Source organism: Botryllus schlosseri, chromosome 2, assembly GCF_051294905.1.
Source record: "Botryllus schlosseri isolate E-star chromosome 2, Bs_hap1, whole genome shotgun sequence".
NCBI lineage: Eukaryota > Metazoa > Chordata > Ascidiacea > Stolidobranchia > Styelidae > Botryllus > Botryllus schlosseri.
In genome coordinates this window covers 594867-620195 of record NC_137237.1, presented here as the reverse complement: position 1 = coordinate 620195, position 25329 = coordinate 594867, and the positions used below count along the sequence as shown (strand labels likewise).

General features: G+C 39.2%; 1 protein-coding gene across 1 annotated transcript in view; it reads left to right on the top strand.

Annotated features, from left to right (window-relative positions):
- LOC145432872 (tenascin-X-like) overlaps positions 1-25329 on the top strand; it is an 81443-nt gene that overhangs the window by 55426 nt on the left and 688 nt on the right. Inside the window, exons 64-97 of the mRNA XM_080309695.1 lie at positions 1054-1236; positions 1293-1370; positions 2713-2854; positions 3307-3398; positions 3980-4558; positions 4918-4995; positions 5209-5472; positions 6223-6501; positions 7771-7965; positions 8584-8847; positions 9669-9746; positions 9806-10072; positions 10325-10507; positions 11464-11541; positions 11975-12166; positions 12942-13019; positions 13080-13141; positions 13486-13696; positions 14236-14505; positions 14732-14935; positions 15350-15506; positions 16176-16303; positions 16487-16631; positions 16696-16977; positions 17581-17859; positions 18790-18914; positions 19305-19468; positions 20233-20504; positions 21010-21122; positions 21391-21575; positions 23030-23126; positions 23577-23692; positions 23845-23992; positions 24756-24930. Coding sequence (XP_080165821.1) covers positions 1054-1236; positions 1293-1370; positions 2713-2854; positions 3307-3398; positions 3980-4558; positions 4918-4995; positions 5209-5472; positions 6223-6501; positions 7771-7965; positions 8584-8847; positions 9669-9746; positions 9806-10072; positions 10325-10507; positions 11464-11541; positions 11975-12166; positions 12942-13019; positions 13080-13141; positions 13486-13696; positions 14236-14505; positions 14732-14935; positions 15350-15506; positions 16176-16303; positions 16487-16631; positions 16696-16977; positions 17581-17859; positions 18790-18914; positions 19305-19468; positions 20233-20504; positions 21010-21122; positions 21391-21575; positions 23030-23126; positions 23577-23692; positions 23845-23992; positions 24756-24930 — 6163 coding nt within the window. The remainder of the gene's footprint in view (positions 1-1053; positions 1237-1292; positions 1371-2712; positions 2855-3306; positions 3399-3979; positions 4559-4917; positions 4996-5208; positions 5473-6222; positions 6502-7770; positions 7966-8583; positions 8848-9668; positions 9747-9805; positions 10073-10324; positions 10508-11463; positions 11542-11974; positions 12167-12941; positions 13020-13079; positions 13142-13485; positions 13697-14235; positions 14506-14731; positions 14936-15349; positions 15507-16175; positions 16304-16486; positions 16632-16695; positions 16978-17580; positions 17860-18789; positions 18915-19304; positions 19469-20232; positions 20505-21009; positions 21123-21390; positions 21576-23029; positions 23127-23576; positions 23693-23844; positions 23993-24755; positions 24931-25329) is intronic.

Genomic DNA, 25329 nt, shown 5'->3' with positions numbered 1-25329 from the left:
TGTGTTATTTTGCGACTGGATTATTTTTTTACATGCGCAAATACAACTAGAATTAGTCACCTTGTAAAATCCGTAACTAGAACTAGAACTAGCCAAAAAACATTGGTTAGTTAACCGTCGACTAACTAAATTGGTAGATTGTACAAGTCTGCCGTAAACAGTCAACTATAAATGGTTCAAAACAGTGGTTCTCAACCTTTTTGACCTCGCGAACCGGTAAAAGTTCAAAGCAAATGTTGCGGACCAGTGCACCTTTAACAATCGAAATTAACCGACAAATTGAATTGAATCCCGACAAATGTATGCAACTCGGAGTCAGCTGTTAAAGACCAATAACTTGCTTGTGATTGTTCGGTATCGTTTGAAAGAAGTGAGACTTTGCTGTTCGCTACACCTCTGTTATGCCGCCAAGTTTTGCTGTAATGAACTGTTTGGTTCAAATTAGTTTGTTTAAAAGTCTATGTAGTTTTCACATGCAGCCTAAATTGTCCGAGTTTTAGATTATTTTACACTTGCGCTCTTGTGACCGACGCCCAAATAGACCATGAACAACACCACGCAGAAAATGTACGTTGCAAACTTCAAATCAATTTAAAATTTGATGTTGGCTAATTCCTTTATAATTTAGCAAATTTCTTGACATTTTTCATGTAAGCCCGCATAATTGTTCAATATCTACAGATGTTAGTATTTTTTGAATTCCAAGTCAATAAAATGATTTCTTTTTAAAAAAATTAGCCAGTTTATAAAATGACGGGTTGACAACCTCACAATTCTTGATCATTTATTATAGAGCTACCCGCCGTAAATACATTGATTACAAATCAAAAATTTCACAACCAAAAATTAGTAAATTTTAAATGTGAAAAGTGAAGATGGTACAGTTGAAAAAGTTTTGATTATAGTGAAAAAAAAATGTTTTGAAAATTTTTCGAATTGCAATCACTCAAGTAGCGTAAGTGCCTTAAGTGGTGTAAGTTGGCGGTACCTATTTTCAATGCTCTAAAAAGTAGCATTTTGAAGACCATTTCTGAAGAAACCGTTCTCTCTCAGGTGCCGCGTCGTACGAAGTGTTGGTGAACGGCGAAGAAGGAGAGAATTCGCAAACAGTGACACGACCAACGTTAGAGATCGACCAATTGCAGTCCGGAAATTGGTACGAGCTGCAAATATTCTCGATAGACGCGAAAAATCGCAAAAACGAACAAGGCAGTCGATCAATCAGAGTGCAGACAGGTTAGGAGTCACAGTTTATGGATTGTTTGCAGTTTTGCGACATTTGTTTTTTTCAGTTCCGAACGCACCGCGTGATGCCGAGATATCCAACATGACGACGCAATCTGTCACAATCGAATGGACACCAGTAAGAGGTAGGGCGTGGCTAGACTGGAGTCACAAATTTTTGCTGACTCTACCCGAGTCAATATTTTGCTTCTCTAAGAGTTCTTGTATCGAGCCGCAATTGTTTGGTGACTTGACCGGAGTCTCGGAGCTCATCATAAACCAGGGTTGTAATGACTCGACTCGAGTCCAACCCGAGTCACGATTTTCTGATGACTCTACTTGACTCGAGTCATTTTTTTCAAAATACGGAAATGACTCGACTTGGACTCGAGACGTTGCCCATGACTCGAACCAAGTCGAGACTCAGATGGCCACGACCGTCATTTCATTGTAATTTCAAAAAATAGTAAAGTAAACACCCTATTGGGACTTCGTTTATGGTACTGGTACCTGAAAATGCGACCAGAAACTGATAAAAGTGAGGAGAATTAGTATATTTTAAATGCGAACCATTCACTACCACCAAAAAAAGTTATGAAAAATGGGTTAAACAAGACTTTATCTGGAAACGGGACATGAGACTCAGACGGCCAAGACCAACATTTCATTGTTTAATTTCGAAGAATAGTAAAGTAACCACCCTATTGCGATTTCGTCTATTGGTACTGGTACTTGAAAATGCGACCAGAAACTTGTAAAATTCAGTAAAATTGGTATATTATAAATGCGAACCATTCGATACCACCAAACAGAGTTATTAAAAGTGGGTTTAACAAAACTTTATCTAGAAACTGAGCAGTCAACACAATGACTTGGACTCCAACTCGAATCATAATATCATGACTCGGACTCGACCTTCTGCGAGATGACTTTGACTCGGACTTGAATCGGTGGTGAATTGAAAATGACTCGACTTGACTCGGAGCCTTGCGGCTTGGTTACAACCCTGTCATAAACTAACAAGGTTGACTTCATTAAATTAATATGTAGTACTCCAAATCTTGTTGAAATGTCAACCTCCAGCCTTCACCGTTCATGAGCCTGCCACCGTTTGTGAGTGAGGATGATTGAATTCTTTTACGAGTAAGGAAACATGAAGTAATAATTTAAGCACATACCTTGTGCTTCCTAATGTAACAATGACGACAAACAAGATCTGAACTTGAAAATGGAAACAGTGACTTGTAACTTCAATTGTTACTGCACGCTTTGCTATGCACAGTAAATAAACTAGTCTTCAAAGTAAACGCATTTCCGGTTCAGTTTATGCAGCCTACTATAGTAGTTGTATTCCACGCATAAACATTACTAAATATATTTTATGTACTAAACTGCAAACAACTTTTCCGCACAAGTCTCAGGTCTGGTTTAGAACCACCTTCATAGTTGGAGCTTTGACGTTTCACGTTTCATGTTTCATATTTGCAGGAGCCGCGTTCTACATTGTGAGCGTGACTGTGGAGGAAGAAGGGGTGTCTTCATTTGACGAGCAATGGACCGCTGTTCGCGTATTCGATGGCGTCGTCACTTTTGACGTTTTATCAGAAGAGAGTTCTGTCATAATTCAAAGGTGAGCGGATGGACAGTGTATAGCTTTATTCACAATAATCATAAATTAGACTCGAGATAATGATATTACTAGGACTGGGTGATCAGATTCTGAATGTAGTATCCAAGTATTACGCATTTTGATATTTTGTTGCACCGATATCCGACGATATGTCTTTTGGTGTAAGAACGGTATGAACGACGTGGAAAGCTTAAATATGAACCTTTAATGCGACCAAACTGAATATATTGCCAGTTCCATGTCACATTTTGTGTATTTTGACCATACCTATTTCATTGCACTTAGTGTCCTTGCTGTGTGTTGATCACGACTTCACAGATATGTCCTTTGTAGAACTTACGTATAGCTTTGTAAAACGTATATGGTATGGTATGATATACCAATTGACGCTTACAGCCTTCTATCCTGGAAAAGACTATTGAAACTATAGTTCTCGTTGATACGTTTTTCAGACTGAATCCCGGGACGTTCTTGCAACTTGAAGCTCGTTCGACAGGAGACAAAGCTCGCTCAAGCGAATCTGTCATGTTGTCTGGATCGACTCGTGAGTCAAGTTCTGCATTTAAGAGATTTTATTCTAATCCAACATGCTCAACTTAATAATTGCAATTGCACGATTAGACTGTTCGAACAAAACGCCGTTAATCTAATTCTATAAATAATTTGTGAAATGTTTCTATGCTCTCATTTTTGGTTTTCATGAAAATGCTACTGGAGAATCGTGTTGTGTGAAACTAGCCAAGCTTTCTGCCATTCTGCCATTCTCGTGCTTATGAGTAGGAAATGAGCAGGATTTGATATGGAGGGAGCTTAATTTTTATTGGATTTCTTTCTAATTCGGAATCTCATTCAATTTTGAATTCAGTCATTGTAATTACAATCTGATTTGAAAAAAAGCTGTCCGCCTACATTTCTACTTTTAATCGAATTTGGAAAAAACACGTGAAAGTATAATAGAATTCCAATTATAATCTAATTTGAAAAAGAATGGGTCGATATAGTTCAAATTGTAATTAAATTTAGAAAAACTGTATATATAATTCTAACATTAACCTAATTTGGAAATGGATATAATACAATTCTAATGTAATTTGGAAAAGCTCATCTGCCGATTCTCTCTCATAGTACCTGGAGAAGTGACCGACATCGTAGTAAGAAGAATATCGTCAAGCTCTGTCACCCTGGAATGGTCCGAAGTCAGCACTGCCGATTTTTATCGGGTCACCCTCGAAGACGACGTGGGCGTGATCGCCACCACATCAGTGCAAGAACCAGCGATCACTTTTGAGGAACTGCCGGACGGAATTTGGTTTCGAGTTTTTGTTGTAACCTTTGACTCTCAGAATCGATCTAGTTTTGTCGCCGGCACATTGCTGGATTTCCAATCCTTGCCTAGAGATGTAACTGGCATTCGGACGACATCAGTTAGTACCTCTGGGTTGACGCTCGTTTGGGACTCAGTCCGTGGGGCAAGTGGGTATGAGGTTACCATTCTGTGGCGCTCGGACGAAGTGTCCGCGACGCATCTACAACGAGAAGGGCAACTCGACAGCAGAGGGTTGGCTCGCAGAACTTTCGCTACCAGACTCACAAACTTAAGCATAGCGGAACTGGACTCTGGCACGACGTACTGGTTTGAAATTGTTGCTGTGTCGGAAGAAGGGAGACGTGGCGGCGTGGGTCAACGGCAAAGTGAAACTACATGTGGGTTGATTTTGTTTTATTATTTTAATACTTGTTTTTCTTTCATAGTTTATAATTTATTCGCTCAAAAAGGAAGTTGTGGGTTGATTTGACTTTTTTGTGATTCAAATATTTGACACCTATATTCGCATTTTCAAACCGTTGACGTCATATTTGGTGATACAGTTGTTGATATACAATGTTTATTTCAATTCCTATTAGTTTCTGACTATTACCCCTGACGAGTGTCAGCCGAAAATATTCGGGTTATTTCAACATCAATATGTCATTCATTGTAAATTCAAGTCCCGTTCCTACAAGAGACTTCAAATTTGGTAATTATTTGATTTGTTTTTGACAAATCTATCGGTATTTCGCAGTGCCGTCCGGAATTTCGGATATCGACGTCAACTCGGTATCGGAAAGTGTGATTTCTATCTCGTGGGGAGAGGTCAAAGGTCAGTGGATAAACTTGTATGAACTAGCAATCTAGTTCTAATCTAGTTAACTGAGAGTCAACTAGCTACTGGTTCTAGTTCTGGTTCAAATTTTGAAACACGAGTACGTCTAGTTTTAGTTCTAGTTGCGAGTTTTGAAAATGAAGTAGTTTTTACAAGTATGTCAGGGGCACATTCTCTTGGCCGGTGTTGCAATCAGTTTTTATTTTTCAGGAGCACAATCCTACTTTGTGGACGTCTCCTCGCTGGGTGTGGTCATATCACAAATGAAGGTGGATCGTCCTCAAATCGTTGTCGGAGATTTGGAGCCTGGGACGGAATACGTTTTTATCGTCAGACCGGTCGGCACTAAAGAACGAGTCGAGTTGGTTGCAAACAGAACGGAAACGGTGAAAACGCGGCCTTCCTCCCCAAAAGAATTCAAAGTCGATGATTTCACGGTCGACAGCATTTTTATTTCGTGGAACGCCCCCAAAGGTGGGAATTCGCTGACAAAAAAAAACTTAATATTACACATACATAGTAAAATTAACTTGATAGCTTTATTCTATCAAAGCTTTTCGCCTGACTCTCATCAATAGCTTATAATAGTATTTGCGGTCAGAAGTTATTTGATCATTATCAATTACAAAACTGCCTGCTGTAAATGCTATGATTTCAAATCCACATTTTTCAACAGCAATAACTTCTACCGGTTTGAATCGAGGTAAATTTACCATGCATCATTTTCGTAGGCAACGTATCAATTCTATGGGGTTGCCAGTGAAATTTGCAAAAAAGTCATCAATTTTTTAATAAATTTAAATTTTTCCAATTCCGACAGCTTTGCTTCTACAGGTTTGAATTGAGTCAAATTTGGCGTGCATCCTTTTTTTTAGCAAACCTGACAATATTTTTTAATAGGGAACGCTCATATTCAGTGCCACATTTATTTTCTAATGCCAAATTCAGCAAGTGCCGAATACGCTGCTAACCAAACAAGTCAATTTTTGACAAACAACTTAGTACGGTAGACTTTTTTTCATTATTATCACATGTGGGCAAATATTTTCTACATTTAAAATTTGTTTTACCGCAATTTATTCGCTAATGATGAGTGTTGACAAAATGACTTTAGTGAATAAATTAAAAATATATGGTTTTGTATAATTCCGAAGTTCTGTACCACGAATGGATTGTTTATAGAGAAATGCTGAAAAATAACAAAGTGATTGAATAATTTCACAGGCTCGGCTCGATTTGTAGTTACTGTCGAGTATGTCGATAACAACCGTCAGACTCAAGGATTTCTGGTGAACTCGTTCGAACCTGCCGTGGAAATCGGGGGCCTCGACCCGGGGGTGGCGTATCGATTGTTTGTCGTTGCTTACGGAGACGAGGAAGAGGAGTCTGCGAGCGCAAAAAGTGAAACAATCGTACGGAGGACGGCCGTTTCAGCCCCGACTAACTTGAGAGTGGAAGAATTTGGAGAGGATTTCGTGACGGTTTTGTGGGATGCTTCCGAAGGTATGACCTCATTTCCTAATTCTAGTTGTCTGCTTGGACTAATTTGAGCGAAACGCCAGTTATCTAGTTCTAATCTAATTTGTGAAATGTTTCAACGCTCTCACTCTAATCCAAATCTCATATCTGGATTTTTGGAAAGTGCTACCGGAGAACTGTGTTTTGCGGAATGAGCCAAGCTCGCGGCACGGACATTTGCTATTCTTATGCTGACGAGAATCAGCTATGGTTTGATATGAAGTGAATTTGCTTTTTGTTGGGCTTCTTTGTGAATACAAATGGGGTTCGATTTATTAGGTTTTGCGAATTGTGATTCTAGTTCTAATCTCATTTTCTTGTCAAAAACTGTGTTGCCAAGTCTAATCTAATTTGGAAGAAAACTGTGTACGTGTGTAGCTATCATTCTAAATCTATTCAAATCTGGAAAAATGACTAGCCATTATTCGAATTTTAATTTAATTCAGAACAAAACTGTGTAGCTATCATTCTAATTCTAATCTAATTTGGAAGAAAACTGTGTACGTGTGTAGCTATCATTCTAAATCTATTAAAATCTGGAAAAATGACTAGCCATTATTCGAATTTTATTTTAATTCAGAACAAAACTGTGTAGCTATCATTCTAATTCTAATCTAATTTGGAAGAAAACTGTGTACGTGTGTAGCTATCATTCTAAATCTATTCAAATCTGGAAAAATGACTAGCCATTATTCGAATTTTAATTTAATTTAGAACAAAACTGTGTAGCTATCATTCTAATTCTAATCTAATTTGGAAAAATATGTGGCCATCATTCTAATTATAATCTAATTTGGAACAAAACTGTGTAGCTATCATTCTAATTCTAATCTAATTTGGAAAAATATGTGGCCGTCATTCTAATTCTAATCTAATTTGGAAAAATATGTGGCCATCATTCTAATTTTAATCTACTTTGGAATAAAACTGTGTAGCTGTCATTCCAATTCTAATCTAATTTGGAAAAATGAGTAGCCATCACTCTAATTTCAATCTAATTTGGGAGAAAACTGTAGCTATTGTTCTAATTTTAATCTAGTTTGAAAAAAACTCTAGCTATAATTTAATTCTAATCTAATTTTAGAAAACTGAGTAGCTATCGTTCTAATTCTATTCTAATTTGGAAAAATGAGTAGCCATCATTCTAATTTTAATCTAATTTGGAAGAAAATAGCTATGATTTTAATTCCAATCTAAGTCGGCAAAGCTAAGTATTTTCAATTACTCCAACTCTATTCCATTTCTCTGTAACAGGTGCCACCTCATACATGGTGTACGCCACCGACCAAGTGACGGGCCGCGTTATCCCGGTCGAATTCCCGGACGCTTCTCAAGCTCGGACCATCGCCGGTTTGGATTCGGGCATCCTGTATTTGTTGGTGGTCCGGGCCATTGCCGGCGTGGACGACATTCTCAGTGAACCCAGTCTGAGTGTGGAGCAAAGGACCGGTATAATAATAATAGTTATATAGGAATTTCTATAGCGTGGAGAATGTAACAATATATCATCCCTACACAAGAACAATAAAATATTTAAAAAAAGTATAATGATGTGCTTAAAAGACAGATTGCATCCAGAGCTGGACAAAGTGCTCAAGTAGAAGTAGATGTGCCGTAAATTTCTTCGTAAATAAAAGTGGGAGTAGCCATTTCCGAGTAAGTGAAAAAGAAAGTATTCTAGGCCCATAGTTCCGCTTGAAAAACTGAAATCTGTCATGTAGAAGTAGGAGCAGTCTAGAATCATAACCACTTGCGGAAGAAGTGCGAGCAGGCAAAATCTACTTGAAGTGATTCATTACTGACCACCTCTTATTGCATCGTTTGTGAAGAGAATGGAAACTGGACAGACAACTGAAATGCATGTGTAAAGCTTTATTGCATTTGTATGGCTGTAGATGATATCGGAACTAAGCAAATTTTAACTCTTTCAACTGGACCTTTTCTGGAAATATTTCAGTAGCCCCAATCTAACGAGTTAGATCATCTGATAAATGCGAATTTATATAGCAAGTGTGCCAGTTTTCTGACCTCACATTCCAGATATAATTGTATTTTGTTAAATCTCAGAGCCTGGACCCCCCAGATTTGTGAGAGTCAGCCGGGCTTCGGCCAGATCGATGGTGGTCGAATGGATGGCAGTAACAGGCGCCGATACCTACACGGTTTTTGTGACGGAAATTGGATTTCCCGAAAGACCAATTGCGGGACAGCCGACCAACGATGCCACGATTAGAGAATTGAAACCGGGCACGGAATATCGTATTCAAGTTGTAGCGGTGACTGTGGAAGGACTCGTGAGTCGTAGAAGCGCGGAAGTTACGCAGATAACAGGTGATGCCAGCAGTAGCCATGTATAAATTTTGAGTCGCTCAATGTTTTTTTTTTCAAATTTGACTGGCTAGCTGATAAAATTGTAAGGTTTGCTCGAAAAAAATGCTACCCCTCAAGCTTGGCTATAAATTTTTTGATTTGAATTAATAGTAATCAGGATGGGTAGGAATTCCGAAATCCATAATTTTGAACTCCAATGACTTAGCTTCTACGGGCTGGAATTGAGCCAAATTCGTTATGCATCGTTTTTTTGGGAAATTTAACAGTTTGATGAATAAATACAAAATTTCACCTCTATTGCTTCTAGTTTGAATGGAGAGGAATTTGATGTGCACTATTTTTTAGTCAAGTAGCCAGTAGAAATAAAAGTTATTTTTGAAATGCCCTAATGGGCATGCGATGTAAGAGCATGCGACATTTGAGCATGTGGGTTAAATTCAGGGTTAGGGGTGGATTAGGATTCGATTTAGGGTCAAGTTAGGGTTTGGGTAATTTCAGGCTAATGTTGGGACCAGGGTCAGTTTAGCGGTTATAATGTGACATGCTGAAGTGTCGCATGGTAAATATACTGGTATTGGAATAAACCTCAATATTGTCGGATAACACTCGTCAGGGGTAATCGTCAGCAACTAGCAGAGAATCGAAATCAACATTGTATATCAACAATCAACAATGTACATCTAGAGATTTCATTATGGACATATTATTTGATTGTATGTTGAAGTTGTGTACTTCCGACGAGTATCAACCAGGAATGTATTATTCGATTGTATGCATCAGTTCTGTATCTCCAACCTTTATTTATTAATTATTTTTTTCAGCCCCCAACGCGCCCGGCGACCCCGTTGTGAAATTCTTCTCAACAAATACGATTGAGATCGAATGGATCGAAATGAAAGGTTTGTGTCGGAATTGCGTCACCGAGAACCAGTAGTAACGTTTATTGTTTTCTTTCTAGGGGCCACAACATACGTAGTCACCGTCACTAACGAGGAGACTGAAGAGTATTACGAAGAAAACGTCGGTTCCTCCCTCACGATGGAAGCGGACGACCTGGAACCCGGCACCGATTATTCGTTCACGGTCCGAGGAGAAAATATCGACCAGGGCTTACGGAGCGAGGAGAGTCAGAAAACGTTGCAAAGCACCAGCCCCGAAGCCCCGGACGTGGAGGTCGTGTCTTTCAACCCGTTCAGCATTTCCTTGTCCTGGGGCAGGGTGAAAGGTCAGTTTGATACAAAATCCAAGTGTACTACAAGGGTCATCTAAAACTGTGTAGCTATCATTCTAATTCTGATCTAATTTAGAAAAGGTGAAAATATATTTACTTGTCCAAGTGTTCATTTCAGGATCGCTAGCTTCCATGTAAGACCGGGTCTTATGCTATAATATTACCATATCTGTTTACAAAGCTACCGCGATTATCAGTAGGCTTGCGTTCTATATTTAATTACCCAAACATCCGATGTCTTTGCAGGCGCCTCTCACTACGATATCTACGTTCGGTTCGCCGGAAACGAACGGGTCATTCGAGACATCGTGCCGACCAATCACACGATAGTAAACTTGGAAGCTGGCACGGAATACCAGATGCAAGTGGTCGCAGTTTCTTGGGCCGGTCTCAGAAGCGATCGCAGTTTGAGGGTACTTCAGACAACTGGTTAGTGTGCACGTTGGGTCTTGTATATACTGTCATTTGCCGCTTAATGGCACTGTCGGAATTTAACGAAGTTTGTTTAGAAGTCTCGTAGCTTTCATATGTACACCGTACTAAAATACGTTGTAAATGTATCTACAATTTAATGTAATATTCCTCTAATTAATAGACTAGCTCCACAGTTCTTGTTTTTGGAAATGATATAAAATTCATAGTATCTGCCGGACCGGTGGTCGAGAACCACTGGGTAGGTATTAATGTTTGGAAAATATGTTTTGGGGTAAATCTGGAATTCTCTATCCTCATAGGGCATAGCTTAGCATCTACTGGTTGAAATTGAGCCAGATTTCAAATCGAGCCAGAACTTGGGAAAAAAGTGTTTTTTGTACAACCTATATGAGCATCACATGGAAGGTCTCCCTGTGAACATGTCAAAATGTAGAGCGTTTACAATTGGTATTGGGTAAGTGTTGGGGATATCAAAAAAGTAAGGTTGTTGGGGGTTGGCTTGAGCTTGGAGTCAAAGGTTAGGGTTCAGGGTTAGGGTTAGGGTTGAGGTATCGTAAGATTCGGTTTGGGGGTTAGGTGGGGTCACCATATTTTGAGATCCAGAAAAAATGACACTTTTTACAAATCGCAAAACTTATGAACTCAAACGACAATATAGATCATTCAAAAATTTTGACTGGAAATAAATGTCTTGACTGAATAAATAGGCTAATTTTCGAAATCGACTCCTGGAAGACCAAAGAGGATATTTTCGATTTCTTGAAAAAGGAGACGCAGTCCTCCTAAAGGAGCACGTATGGTAAGCATTGGGTCAGAATAATAATGCTGTGACCATACCAAACACGACACCAATTATATACGCCACGGAAAACCCGGATTTGGGACGGTCATGTTGTTGTGGATAAAAAGACTCCAGGTAACCCCTCTAAATGGCAAAATTGTCTTTACAGCCCCAAATGCGCCGAGCGAGCTCGAACCAGAGAACGTGACGCAATCTTCAATCGCGATGTCGTGGGCTCCGGCCAAAGGTTTGTATGCGTTCACTACTTATTTATGTATAACGACAGTTACAGATAGAGCCCGTCCGATATCAGGTTTTGAGCTGATACCTGTAAAACTAAATGTTTTTTTCCAAAAGTTCACAGCTATTGATATGCTTGGATTTGAAATAAACAAGAAAGGCTGCATCTGACACCTGTAAACGATAAGAAATAAATCAATATTACCAGCCTAGGAGCCGAAGGTGATAGACTTCCTACAATCGTGTTATGGTGTCCGGTATTGATATTTCTTGAAAAGTCTGATATTGAAGACTGACACAAAACTGCAAAGTATTTCGTAGATAAGCAGAACATTTTTTCTGTACTCGAAAACATTGCCTTCAATCTTCAAAATTAGTATTCCATTTTCGTGATTGAAATTTGTACTCGACTGAATATTGACCCGAAGCTTCTCTGTCAGGCGCGACTCAATATCGACTCGTGCTCATCGATGTGGAACGAAGGACTCGAAGCGTGACGATAGTGCAAGGGTCGCGTCGTCATATCTTCTCGGGGCTTCTCCCCGGGACCTTGTACTCGGCCCACGCGTTCGCAATTACTTTGCCGGACTTCACTCGCAGCGTCAGAAGCGCATCCGTTACTCAGAGGACTCGTAAGTCGTTGGAAATACTTGAGTACTTTTCAGAACTTCGTTTGTAGTTACACTTGTAGTGGTTTTGACATGTCTTGGAAATTATTAGTTCTGCATTAGGGTTGTTCAAAATTAACCCTATTTTTTCCGAGTCCTGCGGACTCACTGCTTAAATGGTTAGGTTGCCTAAAAAACACTGCACACCAAATTTGACTCGACTTCTACCAGTAGAAGCCAAGGAAGAGCCAATTGAAATTTACGAATTTATTAGAAAAAAAATTTTTTTTTTCAAATTTTACTGCAAACCTCATGAAATTGTTGAGTTGTCTACGAAAGCAATGCTAAAGAAATTTGACGCAATTCCAACCTGTTGAAGCGAAGTGATTTGAGTTTTTCATTCATAATTCGCGGTTTTTCTACCGTCAATGCTATTTTTGCAAATGTAAAGCTTTCAACTGCAATCACTTTGCTTCTACCGGGATGGAATCGTGCAAAAATTGTAATGCATCGTTCTGTAGGCTATTTACCAATTCCAGTAAAATTTTTAAAAAAAATTTCAATTTCTGTAATAAATTCAAAAATTTCAATTGGCTCTGCGTCGACTTTTACTGGTTGGAATTGAGACAAATTTAGTGTACAACGTGTTTTCAGGCTACCTAGCAATGTAATCAGTGAATCCCAGGAATCCGGAAATAAAAGATTATTTTTGAACAACCCCATTGTGCATGTATCTGAGTAGAAATGTATGGCTTTTCTTCTACTTGAGTAGCACGTCTGAGATTTCGTACCGTTTCAGTACCGAACGCTCCTCGGAACCTTGTCGTGTACGATGTACAAGAAAACAGCGTTTCTCTTGAGTGGTCTCGGACGAGAGGTAAATTTCACTCTTTTTATTGGTAATTTCACAATGATAGCTGTTACGGGCATTTCACAGGATCGCGGACCTACACCATCTTCGTGAACAACGTCGACCAGACAACAAGCCTCGAGCGGCAGGTAAACGAAACTATCAATTTCTGAATGTAAAGGCACTCTCCCTGTTAGCAAAAATGTGGATTTAAATTTAATTCAATGATTGTCTGCTCTGATACAGATGGATGGAGTGCAGATCTGCGTTTAGAAGTTGCACGGTAAAATAAAATAAATTAATAATTCTTGCATTTAGAATTTGATTGCAAGTATATAACTGACGTTCATTGCTGATGAGTGTCGATTGAAAAAGCTTTTCGTGAATCAATTAACAATGTGAGGTTATTGAATATTTTGCCAGGAAAGAAATATTCAAGCTTAGTTCTAATTTGTTTATTATACAGCTATTTATTTATTCATTATTATTAAAGATCAAAGATGTCCGAGCCAATCAAATCACTGTCGACCGATTATCGCCGGGATCCACATATCGCTTTGAGGTGGCCGGGGTGACGGAGTTTGGGCTGGCTGGGGCTAAAAGCGATCCCGTGGAACAGCAGACTGTCCCGGCACCCCCACAGGACGTCGTCGTCAGCGAAGTGGCCGAGACTTCGCTGCGTTTGAACTGGACCAGATCTGAAGGTCAGTGTCGCCTTGACTAGATAATTGACTTGACTAGACAAAATTGTGAATCTACTATTCTAAATCAATGTTTCTTAACTACTTTAGTAGTCGTACCCCATGAGGTTTCAATAACATTTCTCGTACCCCCTGTCCATCAACAACACAACTTCTGATGGTGTCTACATAAAAATCAAAAAGACAATGGTCATGAAAATCAGAAAATTTTTATTTTAATAAATCTGTCCAGAAAACATTTTTTTTTGCTTTGCACAATAATTTTGGACTCTAGCTAGCGTATAGGCCTAATTCGAGAACGTATGTCGTACCACCTGCTTTGGTGTTTTGTTCTCCCAATGGGTCCGTGAACCCCTGATTAAGAACCTGTGTTCTAAATCTAATCTAATTGGAAAAATTGCTCTCATTCTAGTTCTAATCTAAATTGAAAAGAAAACGGCTTAGTTATCATTCTAATTCTACTCTGGTTCAGAAAAGCTGAAAATTTTTTAGAGAAAAAACAATTCCAGTATTTTGAATAATATTAAGAAATCAATTTCCAGGCGCTCTCTCCTACACGATACGTCTTGTCGACGTAGAAACGGACGTCGCACTCGAAAGAGTAGTCGGAAACATCACCACGGTGCGTTTGTTCCGATTAACTGCGGGCACTCTGTACGAAATCACGATGGTATCACGGAGACGAAGAGCTGACATGACAAGCAGCAGCAGTTACCCGGCCAGGACCAGGTTGCCGCCCATACCCCCCACCGGGCTAGAGGTTTATCTCGTCACAGCAAACTCGGTTGGGTTGCAATGGCAACACAGCAAAGGTGGGCTAGAAATGAAAAGTTTGACATTAATTATTCTTTTGACAAAGTGAAGACAAAGCCATAACTTGACTCGAGTCACTTTGCAAAACGACTTGGTCAGGAGGTAGTGGAAATCATCAATTAGTTACGTTTTAGACTGCTTCTACTTGACAGTTTTTTAGACAAAACTAGGCCTAGAATATTTACTTTTTATATACTTGGAATTGCTACTTTACCTTTTCTTTAGGAGCCTCCGCCTACGACCTCCTCCTCCGGCCCCTGGATGAAAGCGGATTCCCAACAGATCAGGAGTCTTCCGTGGACGGGATCGTCGCGAACGAGGTCGAAGTGACCCAACTCGACCCCGGGTCGCAATACGTCTTTGAGATTTATGCCTTGACCGAAGATGGCCAGATCAGTTCTGAATCTGCGTCTATCGTGCAAGCAACGAGTAAGTCACGGGGGGAACACCGCAGTGATGTGTTTGATTATGGTTGTTGATGTACAAAGTTTGTTAGCTGCAGTATTGAAGCTGAATAATATCATCATATTGAAGTGAACTCGAATGTTTTTGGCTGGTACACAGGGCTATTTGATGAGTAGGCTGTTAATATACTATGTTGTTTCCAATTCTCCACTAGTTGCTGACAATTTCCCCTGATGAGCGTCAGCCGAAAATATTCGGGTTCATTTCAATATCCATATACTATTCAATAGAAAATCCTTATTCGCAAATGTTCAGTTTGTGTTATGGTCCTCATAAAAATTCGCATATTCGCGCTTTTTTTAAGATAAAATTTGTAAATTTGTCTGGCGGTTCCAATTCCACGAGACGCAGAAAATACAAAGTCATATTTCTTGTCAGGATATCCCGCTCCATATTGGCCCGAATTCGACGAGCCTTTCCTGCGACTCAGCAACGCGTCCGCAGATTCGATGCGGGCCGAATGGAAGGAGGTGCCCAATGCTGTCTCGTACACCATCATACTTAGAAGTGAAACGGCGGACGACATCATCATCAGGTAGTGGCGAATATTTTGTGTTCTACATATTTTTAATGTAGCTATTGCAATTTTGTGCATTCTGCGACATCATTTCAACTTCAATTTCAACTTGATATTGTTGATTTATTAACGAAGATCTTTTCGGGAAACAATAACTTGAAATTGATAATTTATTCACTAAAAGCTGTCAGTAATACAGTGAGTCAAATTTGAAATATAGGAAATATGTTGCATATGTGACATAATAATAACAAAAATAAAGCATTTGACAGGTGAGATACTGTACTAACGATACATAACAAACTTTAATGAGTTGATATTCAATTATAATCCAATACATCAACACACAATATTAATGGAATATTCCAAAAGTGTAGAGGCGTTCCTTCTGTCGACAAAAAAATATTCTGCTGTCCTGTGACTTATCTTTTTCATTTTTCATCATCAAACATCTTTGATGCAGTGGCGATCAGGAGACTCTTTTTTTCGTAACACATCTTGCATTTTGAAATTTGGAACATTTTTAAACATGTTTGCATTTTTTCCATCACATACATTTTTCGTCTTGTAATACTTTACATTTTGCAGCAGCTTCACATTTTTATCATAAGAAGCATTTTTGAAATTTTTTGTACATTTTGCAATATCTTTGCATGTTTTCAATCATAAAATTTTTTTACGATGCAGCGACATCGAGGACATCTTCCTGACTGTGCGTAATCTCCTCCCCGATACCGAATACGCCGTCACTGTTGTAGCAGTTGGTCGAAGCGGAGACGCAACAGAGGAGAGCGACCCGGCTACCTTGAGAACACGTGAGAACATCTTCTTCATGATCATTTTTTTCACGAAATAATCTTTTTTACATAAGTAATTTTACATGTAATAATAGACTTTTTTCATGTGCTAATATTCTTTCACTTGAAAAAAATTCATGTGAATTTTTTTTTTCGCATAATTTTTTTCATGTAATTAATATTCTTTTACAATTTTGTCAGGCCCGGGACCCCCTCCCGCTCCGTCAGACGTTGTGTCGTCGGTTACGAGAGACTCTGTCTCCCTGCAGTGGTCAGTGAGTCCCGGCGCTGTGTTTTATCAAGTCGAGTCCACAGATTTGGAAACCAACGAGACAAAAGTGGCTGGGTAGGCTTGATAATAAATAAATAATAGTAATAATAATGTTAAAAAATACTCTGATCACTTTCAGAAACATTGTGTCCCCCCGTTACGACGTGAAAGGTCTGACCCCAGGTAGGATGTATCGGTTCCGGGTCATCGCCATCGGACTTCACTTTGACTCGACATGGAGCGCCGAGATTGTGACAGGTGCTCGATATCCGAGTCCGGTCATGCGAGATGAGTCACCGGCGTTGATGCGGTTGCTAGAACGTGGCTGGAATTTTATCACTGTCGAGTTCCTGGAGCTCCCAAACGCGGTTTCCTATGCGCTCAGAGTTCGCACCGGGGGGGAGATCGTTCGGGAGATTGGGTACGTCGGGATTTAGGATTTGTTCGATATCTGTCACAATTTCGGCTATTTTTTTCCAAGTATTTTTTTTGACTAAACTACTAGATTTTCAAAACCCGCAATTGCGCAATTGAACTCAATTTTCAGAACGAGCAACGAGACCTAGAACTACTCAATTTCAGATCTAGAACTAGAATCACTGAATTTTCAACACTCATGGAGTACTGTTGTAAATAGATTACTGATATTGTAAGCTCCTCGCTGCTAAGAGTTACATTATCAGCGAGGGTTCTACCTACCTAGTTTTGGTGATATTTTTTACTGCAGATGCCTCGAAACCTCGATTGTCACAAAGTGCAATGAAAATAGGCGAGGTCGAAAGACCTTAATTATGGTTAATGTGATGTAAATCTGGCTTTATTTTATTTGTAGTCGTAAAAAGGTGCATATTTAAATTTTCCACGGGCTAGTACAAAGTCACAATTTAGTTAGTTGATGGTCAACTATTTATAGTAACTTGGCTAGTTTGTAATTCTAGTTGTGAGTTTTGAAAAGTGGTGGTTCTAGTTCTAGCTGTTGTATGTCAGGGTTCCAACTTGTTTTATGTGTGTGTATTTTCTACAGAAACGAGACAAATCTTCAGCAAAACATTTCCGGCCTGTCCGAATTCACGGACTACGAAATCTCGTACGTGGGTGTGGGTGAAGGCGGCGATGTCACAAAGGAAAGCCGTCCGCGATTGTCCGTGAAAACTTTACCCCACACACCTGAAGTACCCACGGGGGTCGCGGTTTCCGACATTTCCGCTGAAACCGCGGTTTTGGAATGGGGCGACGCCTCTAGAGCACTCTCCTATGACGTTATAATCACGACGGAGGACGAGGAATTTGAAAAGTTGTTTCGGTGAGTTAAAAGTATTCATCTATCATGCTCAAGTAGAAGTAGAAGTGACTTTGTGAGCTCATTTAAAAGTATGTATCTTCACTGCGGAAACTTAATGGCGTATGTCCATTTTGTGTGTGTTATCTATTTTGAGCAGATTAACTTTATGTAAAATTTTCATAATCCTTCCGCCATATTTTGGCCGTGATTACCGTTGAAACAATAAGATAAACATAAGCATGGTCGAGAGAAATTTTGCAAAAACTTGATTTTCTATCAATTTCAAAAATGGACATCAAAATTTGAAAAATTTACGTATGTCACTTAGATTACATCGCGGCGATGTGGGAATGTCCACGACATATCAAGTAAAAAAGTAAAAACCCTAAAACAACCCTAAGAAAGCAAAATGTCTAATGACATTGCAAATAGGTGCAAATTTTCAATGTATATTCAGTATAAATGGCAGAGAGTCTATTTTGTCGGGTTCTTTTGACAATTCCACTCAAAAAAGTGTAAAAAAACACTTCTATTCAGTAAGAAGTGGATGTAGTCAAGAAAGCAGGGTAGTAATGAGTCGAATCATGACTCGATTCGACTCGAGTCAATTGCGCCTGACTCGACTTTTAAGATTGATAAAGTTACTAGATTATTGACATTTTGTCTGCAAGAAAAATCGGGCAATAAACTGTTACCCGAGTGTGAAAAATTTGTATGTTATAAAATAGAGGCATTCGATATTACCCATAACCACACGTGGTGACTGAAGAGTGAACGCAATGACTTGGACTCGACTTGAATCGGTGGTGAATTGAAATTGACTCGACTAGACTTGAGTCAAAATATGATTGACTTGTGACTCGGAACCTTGTGGCCCTGCTTAAAACATTCCCGAAACCTGCTTGAGTACTTCAAAAAATGTACTATTTTACTGAAATGCTGTAATTTCAGAAACGTGAAGGAAAGTCCATACATCGTTGTAGGCCTCACTTTCAACACGACGTATTTTGTTCGGGTGGTTTCCAACGGAAGGTTTGACAGATCTCAGCCATCAGTTTCCGTCGAGTTTGAAACAAGTGAGTGTGATACATGTCTGATTTTACATATTTATACAGTCGGGGAATCATTTGAAGACCTTCTTGCAAGTATAGAACCTCAATATACAATTGAATATTGATATTGTAATGAAACCGGATATTGGGTAATCGTGATTGACCGGCTATACAATGTCTACTACTTGCTGTCGATAGCCCCTGACGAGTGTCAGCTGAAAAGATTCAGGTTTGTTTCAATACGAATATACTGCTCCGTTGTAGTTTGGGAATCACTGTTCTATTGCAAGATTTCTATTTGAAAGACTACACAAGACGTTTCGGCATCTTTCTATCTTTTCACCTTATTGCAATCTTGCGGCGTTTATGAATTCATGACCTTGTTAATAAACTGAACCTTTCTTCATTGCATAGAGATTCCAAAGCCGGGCTTCATCAGACTGCTGCTTCTGACGAAAATATCGGAAAATGAAATCGGACTACGCTGGTCGCCGGCTGCGTACGCGGTCAGCTACGTTATCTCTGTCTTCCGGGGGTCGGAGGCTGTACGCACTCTCGACGATATCCGAGGAAATTCCGTGAGTTGTCAGCAGACTAGTGCAAACTACTGGGTTTTTAAAATGCCGTTCACAACTAAGAACTACTCACCTTTCAAAACTAGCAACTAAAACTAGAACTACTCATTTTCCAAAAATATCAACTAGAACTAAAACTACTCGTTTTTAAAAACCAACTAGAACTAGAACTACCCACTTTTCAAAATGTGCAACTAGAACTACTTACTTTCAAAACTACCAACTAGAACTAGAACTACTCATTTTTAAAAATGTACAACTAGAACTATTTACTTTCAAAAAGTCGCAACTACAATCACAACTGGAATCACATGATTTCAAAAGTCTCAATTAAAACCGGAACTAACGACCTTTAAAGATCCTTAACTAACAAACTAAAACACAAGTACGGTAACTAGACTGAATTCTGCAGCAACTCGCTTATTGGCAGCACTGATAGCACGAATTACTGGATTGAATATAAGCTAGGAAATATTGGAGATAGAACCGACATTTTAAAAGGAAGGGAGGGGTTCCAACCCTTAAAACTGGCTTCGCCACTGTTGGTAGTGAAAATTAAGAACATCTCACAACGGAAAAGCGGTATCACGATTTACGGCAAGTGTTTTTTTGTTGTTTGGCGACTAAATTGCTTTTTAATGCTCAACTAGAACTAGAACTGATCAAAAAAAAGTAGCTAGTTGACCGTCATCTATCTACATTAGTAGTTTGATCAATTCGTCAGGCGTCGCTGAAATTAATTTTTCCTGAAAATATTCTCTTTTTAGATCGTAATCCAGAATCTGGATCCGGAAACGTCGTATAGAGTCGAAATCCGAGCGATCGGTATCTCGGGCGTCACGGGGGAGGCAAAAATGAAAACGGTTCGAACCTCCCCGGCCCAGGATCGTTTTGAGGCAGAACTGAACGAGTTCGAGGTCCCAGAAAGGGACCCCGAACAGTCGATCGTCGAAGAAATTATCGAATCGAAAACGGCCGTGCCGACAAATTTAGAGGAAGCTTTGAGATCGCTTGTCGATAGGATGGTGTCCATGCCGAGGTTTGTCACATTCTCTCACAATAATAATGAATATTTGTCAAATTTTCGCAGTTTTACTTGTACCCGTTGGAATTGAGCCAAATTTGGTGTCGATTGTTTTATTTAGCCAACCTAGCAATTTTAGCTAATAGCCGCAAAAATTTAAAAGAAAAGGTAATTTTGAGCAACCCAAATCTTCAATAATAATTATAATTATTATAATACTCTCATGTATTGCATAGAAAAAATTTGACTCTATTACTGAAGTTTTGAAAGTTAAATTCAATCGCGACATTTTCCGTAGGCTTCCCGGATTGTGTGTGTGTGTGCTTGTGTCACCTTGAATAAAGGATATTATAATGTTATTAATGAATTTCACAATACAAGCATATTGTTTGCTGCGTCACAATAGTAACAAATAAATTAATCAATAACACAATAACTATGATGAAATTAATTCAAAAAATGAAATAAATAAATTTGGCACTATGAACTCGCTGGAATTTGCGATAAATCGTTTTTACAGAACGGAACACGCGAGAGACGAATTCGGGAATGTAGTCTTCAAAGAGAAATCGTCGTTTCAAGTACTTTTGCGAAGCAGCATCGAAGCCGTTCGCAGTTTTCTACTTGACGCCGGTATGTCTAGCGCATGGAGTAATTTGAAGTATACAGCTGAATGAAACTTTCGAAAATATAGCAAAATATATTCGGGTTTATTTCAATATCAGAATTGTAGCCAAGGTTGTAGCCAAGGTGACGAGTCACAAGTCGAGTCATTTTACATTTTCAAGAAAATTACTCAAGTCAAGTCAAGTCCAGCCTTCCAATAATTCAGACTCAAGTCATTACAACCCCGATGAATATGTCATTCAATTGTATATTGTAGTTGTTTGCCTCCAATCAGGTTTTGAAGATGTGAGAATTGAAAAGAGCGTCGACGCAAACAACATCGATAAAAACCAAGACGCGTTCAACGAAATACTCGCCATCAGCAGGACTTTGTCGACGAGCCCCGCCAGTTTTCGAAAGTCCGGAGCCGATAAACTGGCGCTAGAAATCGCTTCGCTGCTCACGACTATTTTTGTATCGGTGAGTTTGCTTTGAGCCCTGCTTCATTTGGAAAATCCTGTTTCAAAAATGTTGCCATCATTCGTGCCTTTTTTATTGACCGTAAATAGGGATTAAAGAGGAGAGTATTAGGGATGTCATAAATTTCTAATCAAAAACAAGAACGCTCGAATGGGAGTACAAAAGGGAAGTACACTAAAAAGTACTCGAGCAGTTTCAAAAAGTAGATTTGAGTCCATTGGTCGCATGCTTTTAAGATGGATTTCGTATTTTCACCTGATAATATGGAGACGATATCACATTTTGAACGAAGGAGGCAAAAAATATTAGCATCACATAGTGAGAGAACTATCATCTCTGACTGATAGAATGGGAATATTGATCTATTTCTTATAGCTTACAGTTGTGCGGATAGATGCGGTCTTTCTAGTTTATTTCATGTCCATTGTCCAGGCGTAGCAATAGCTCTCAAAATGGAATTTTGGCAACGCCATCTTTTGGATATCGGCCAAATTTATCAGTATCGGTTTAAAAAATGATTCGGGCCCTAGTCTTCACCACAGACTCCAAATGACTAGTAGCAAAAATTGATAAATAGCCTCGATATTCAAAAATATACTCAGTAGCGCTGTTCAAAATGACTTTTTTTCTCAAATTCTACCAGCTACTTGATAAAACTGTTAGGTAACCAAATTTAAGCCTACACACCAAATTTGGTTCAATTCCAACTAGCAGCCGCATTGCTACAGGAGAAGAAAGTTTTTTATTTATTATCAAAAAATGAATAAAAAAATTTCAAATTTTTCCGTTAACCCCATGATACTGTTCGGTTGTCTATAGACACGATGTTCACCAAATTTGGCTCAATTCCAACCAGCGAAAGCGGAGTCATTTATGACGAAAAAATTCGATTTGAATAAAATAGTATTTACTGCGGGCACAACTATAATAAATAATTAAAGAATCGTTCATTGTAAATACTGTTTTATTCAAATCCAAAATATTTCGACGGCAAGAACTCTGCTTCCAGTGGTTGGAATTGAGCCCATTTTGGTGAGCATCGTTTCTATAGACAACCTAAATATTTCATGGGGTGAACAGAAAATTTTTTTTCATATAATAAATAAAAAAACTTTCCTCTCCTGTAGCAATGCGGCTACTGGTTGGAATCGAACCAAATTTGGTGTGCAGGCTTCGATTAGGTAACCTTACAATTTTATCAAGTAAGCCAGTAGAATTTGAGAGAAAAAGTCTATCTTCATACAATGGCTATTTTTCTCAATTGTGAAATTTAAACGCAAACATGTGTCTAAATTGCTTTCTACTTGCCAAAGTTAGTAGTCTCAGCTTAAAAACTGGTAATTAGAAATGGAATTTGTCTAGGAACATAGCACACTGGAGTAAGCTAATCCCAAAAATGGGAGCTGCTGTCGTGGATAAATGTACCCAAAATGAACACAACCATTCTTTTTCAGTCTCCCGATTTTGACGACTCTGAATCATCCGGGCTGGAAGACTTCACGGAAGCGATGACCCCGCTGTTAGAAGATCCGTTGCTCGAAGTTATTCTTGGTATGTACTGTTATGTTCGTGTATTTACGTTGGTATCGTTTCACTCTATTTTGTATAGGACTAGTAATTAGCGCCAATCATTATTTCCTCGTGTGCCTTGCGTTGTATTTGTACCCTGTGTTCTGTTGTCTCATGGTTTTTCATTTAACTGCACTCTGGATCGTGTCGCCTGTCGTAAAGTCATACTGCTGATAATATACTGATTTCTTATTGCAACCTCGTCGTATTGAGTTATTATTCAAACAAGATCAAGAACATAACATGTACTGTCTGACTCAAGAAGCTATCGAGAGTTTATTACGTTCTTTCCGATTCTCTACTACGTGCTGACAATTACCCCTGGCGAGTGTTTCAAATGAAACTATCCGGGTCCATTTCAATATGGACATATTCTTCAATTCTGTATTGAGTTCCTGCACCACAAGAGTCCTTATCGAATGATGTTTTTAGGAGAGTTCAAGGTGGAAGTGGCAAACATTTACCAACGAATGATTGCGCTGACGCCGAGCGGTAAACTGCCGTCAAAGACGGTGATTTTCAGCATACGTCAAATTAGCAGGACAGAGGTTAGTGTTTGGATCACATTTTTTCAAATTAGATTACCATTACAGAATTCGTGAGAATTTGGAAGTAGTAGAATACGATCATTTCGGTCTAATCCGGTCTAATTGTCGAAGTCTGTCAGCAGCCTCTGCAAATCCTCATGATACGATTTCAGGTCGCCGATACGATTTTGATTCGTCAAAACTCGAGCAGTGTTCGCTTCACTGGATTACAACCGGGAACGGAGTACGAAATCACTGCGGTTTCCGAAGACGAGACTACCCTGTATTCGGAATTGATCACGACCAAAAGTCCTGCAGCAGGTGAACTGATTTGTCGATGTTTGCCTACTGACTGCGTCTCCCGTTCTTGCAATAAGTCCCACCTATTAACTGACATTCGTCTGTTGTTTTCTTCTGCCTGTATTTCATACCAAAATTACCTCGGGGGCAGCGCAGCCCTAATCCGACATTACTCTCATTGTGATTCGAGTCACAATTTACTGTTGACTGTCATTTTCTTAAAAACGGAAAATGACTCAACGTGACCGAGTCGTATGACTTGAGACGTAACACGTCTCTTTGAAAAATCGGCCCAGAAATTGTCTCTTCAATGTTTGAATAAACATGTTAAGAGTACTAAAAATGAATGTATCACGAACGTGTCATACAGATTGTCTCAAGTTGAGTCATTCTTCGTTTTTATGAAATTGACAAGTCAATGAAGAATTGTGGATCATTACAACTATTCTGGGTTTTTGCATCACTTTATTGTCAGATTTGGTTGCCAAACGTCGTCCTTTTTTGCAATTCGACCTCCTTAATAGCCTTGACAGCGAGGCGATTTTAGAGGCACAACTAAAAAACGCCATAAATGATGCAAGATCTGGAAAAATGACCAACACAACGGTATTCCCAGTCGCAATTTTCAATTTACCCGTATTCATTCCCGTCTGATTTGGCGATTTGCAAAAAGTGTTCTCTCTTCCGAATCCCAAAATATGGTAACCGTATATTGTCTTTTGACTTTCGATATTTCTCGTTTGGAAACCCACCGTGCAATTTCCAAAGCTCTTCCTGTTTCCAGTGAAACCTCCAGCCCCCAGTGAACTGAAATTATCGTTCGCATCACGAACCTTTGTATCGATCCGATGGAATCCGGTCCGACGCGGTAATTCTGCACTCGGATACATCGTCCGGGTGTACAAAGCCGGAGCAAAGACAGCGTTTCGAAGATTCCCGGTGCAAAGAACTAACGCAAAGTAAGAGCTGTCATAACTCCTAGTCGTCTGATTACAACGGAATGCTGGTAATTTAATTCCAGAGGGGGTCAAAGTTGGTGCTAGAGCAGAAGTCAAAACCATTTCAAGTGGCAGTAGAAAATGATGGGCATACAGAGTGTTCAAGTCATTCTGAAAAGTAGATTTACCTAGGGTTTGCATACTTTCACCGATATGATACTAAAAACACTGTGATGGCACAATTTTTATGTAAATTACACAAATATCCGTGAATTTACGTAAATGTTCAAGTCCTAGTTATGCCTAAAAATCTGTAAAGCAGCCAGTCTGACTTCGTAACCATGTCAGTGACAGTTGGCAACACTTTCTTGGAGTACTCACGAGTAGAGGTGTTGCGAGTAGATATTTCTCAGTATGTAT